At 40.2% G+C, this 2122-nt stretch overlaps 1 protein-coding gene across 1 annotated transcript; it reads right to left on the reverse strand.

Moving 5' to 3' along the window:
* Nucleotides 1–352: 352 nt before the first annotated feature.
* Nucleotides 353–1344, reverse strand: SARC_14777 (40S ribosomal protein S2; the record flags this gene model as incomplete). The annotated part of the gene is made up of 2 exons (XM_014291090.1): nucleotides 353–946; nucleotides 1185–1344. Coding segments are annotated over 2 exons (640 nt in total), but the record flags the coding sequence as incomplete, so codon positions are not given.
* Between the last annotated feature and the right edge of the window lie 778 nt (nucleotides 1345–2122).

Genomic DNA, 2122 nt, shown 5'->3' on the forward strand with positions numbered 1-2122 from the left:
TATATATATATATATATGCATGTATTTAAATATATGTATTTATATATATGTATATTTATATATATATATATATATATATGTATATACGTATATATTCATATAAATAAATATATATTCTCATACTTGCACATACCACATATTTTAACTAGATGTGATACAATATACTCAACACGTTCATAGTTGTAGTAAATATAAAAAATAACCCTCGCCTTTCTATGATCTCACACTCTTTGACAATTTCGATCAGAAAGGTCACTATTCGAACATTCAACTCAGAAGCAATATTCTGAGAAGTTGTTTTAGTTTCGCATCATTTCCGTCGTATAAACATGAAAACATATCGTAGCCAAAATCCCAACCGTCGCAATATTATTGTGATAGTATAATAGTTTATTACCCCGGTCTAGCACGTCCTTATACGTTTGGACAAAATAGACCACAGTATCTATACGGCACCATCTAATATTTAAGCCATAGCCTTGTTGGCGCGGGGAGCCTTAGCCAAGAAGTCGGTGTGCTCCTGGTACACATCCTTGGAGTGGGTGGTCTCAGGCCACATATCCGGTGAAAGATATGTGTATGTGCGCTGGATGGCCTGATAGGTAGCCTTGGCGAAATTGCCCATGGTGCGGGTGGATCCACACGCAGAGGTGTAGCAATCCTGGACACCGGCAAGCTGCAGCAGCTTCTTGGGTGTTCCAGCCGCGACGATTCCGGTACCCTTGGGGGCAGGGATGAGACGCACGCGAACGGAACCACACTTACCGGTCACCTTCATGGGTACGGTGTGGGGGTCTCCGATCTTGTTACCCCAGAATCCACGACGCACGGGGATGATGGATAGCTTGGCCAGGTTGATGGCACCACGGATGGCAGTAGCAACTTCCTTGGAGCACTTGACTCCTAGACCTAGATGTCCGTCACTGTCACCAATGACAACGAACGCCTGCGATGATACGGTGGATATATACCGATATGTTATTATCTATGGACATGAATTAACACGCATCGCTTCTAACAAGCCCAAGCATAATAGTCGCCAGTTGCTTCATAGAATCATTTTAACTTCAAATTGTTTTTTTGCAGATGCAGCATGGATTCGTATTCATATCAGGAGCAACCAACAGGCGAATGCAGCATTATTCGCGCTATATATAAGCTATGCTACTACATCGTATACTTACTTTGAAGCGGGTACGTTGTCCGGCAGATGTCTGCTTCTGCACAGGCATAATCTTAAGAACTTCGTCCTTAAGAGCGGCCTTGGGTAGTAGATTCTCAATGATCTGGTATTCCTTGATGGGGATGGCGAACAAGTACAATTGCTCGATGGAAGTGATCTGTAAAACGATTAGGATACACGTGAGCTGAAAGAATAATATCAACAACTTAGATGGAAGCAACAACCAGGAAATACTGCTTAGGCATAATTCTAGGATTCAAATTATGTTTTACAGTCAGGTAAACTAAAAAATATGGGTTTCCTCTACTCTACTGATTATCTAGTAGAAACAACTACTCAATGAAAGCAAACTGAGAAAGCACACATACACAAACAAACAAACAAATATATATATATATATATATATATATAATACAATCGCTGTACATATGAAGATCACTGGAAATGTAGCGAGGGTACAATGACCATTTAGGGAACGAGTCCTAATCGTAAACCAATCTCGACATACTATACGCAACGCGGTAAGCAATACAAGAAGATGGATTCCTCCTTGCAGTCCATATGTCGCGATCTAAAATAACAGAACTTACTGATAACTAATCGACACGCTTGCAACATGCAAGCTTGCACACACAAACAGACGTGTGGCACTTTTTCCTTCCCCAATATTCTAAAATTCAACGAGTCCCCAATTATACTGCGCCGGGCTACTAACCCATGCTATATCTTCTAAACGATACAAAGTTATTTCAAACAGAACTCTACATAGCAAAATACATGCATCGAACCTATAAATGCACCTTTCAATAGACACATACTAGCTTCACATCAAGAGTCCAACGTCGCCACCTTTCAAATCGATATACTGAACTTTCAAACGAATGTCAATCATCAACCTGAACTAAACCAATATCTTATGTATGTATGTATGTGTATATA

The sequence above is a fragment of the Sphaeroforma arctica genome, assembly GCF_001186125.1.
Source record: "Sphaeroforma arctica JP610 unplaced genomic scaffold supercont1.5088, whole genome shotgun sequence".
NCBI classification, from domain to species: domain Eukaryota; class Ichthyosporea; order Ichthyophonida; genus Sphaeroforma; species Sphaeroforma arctica.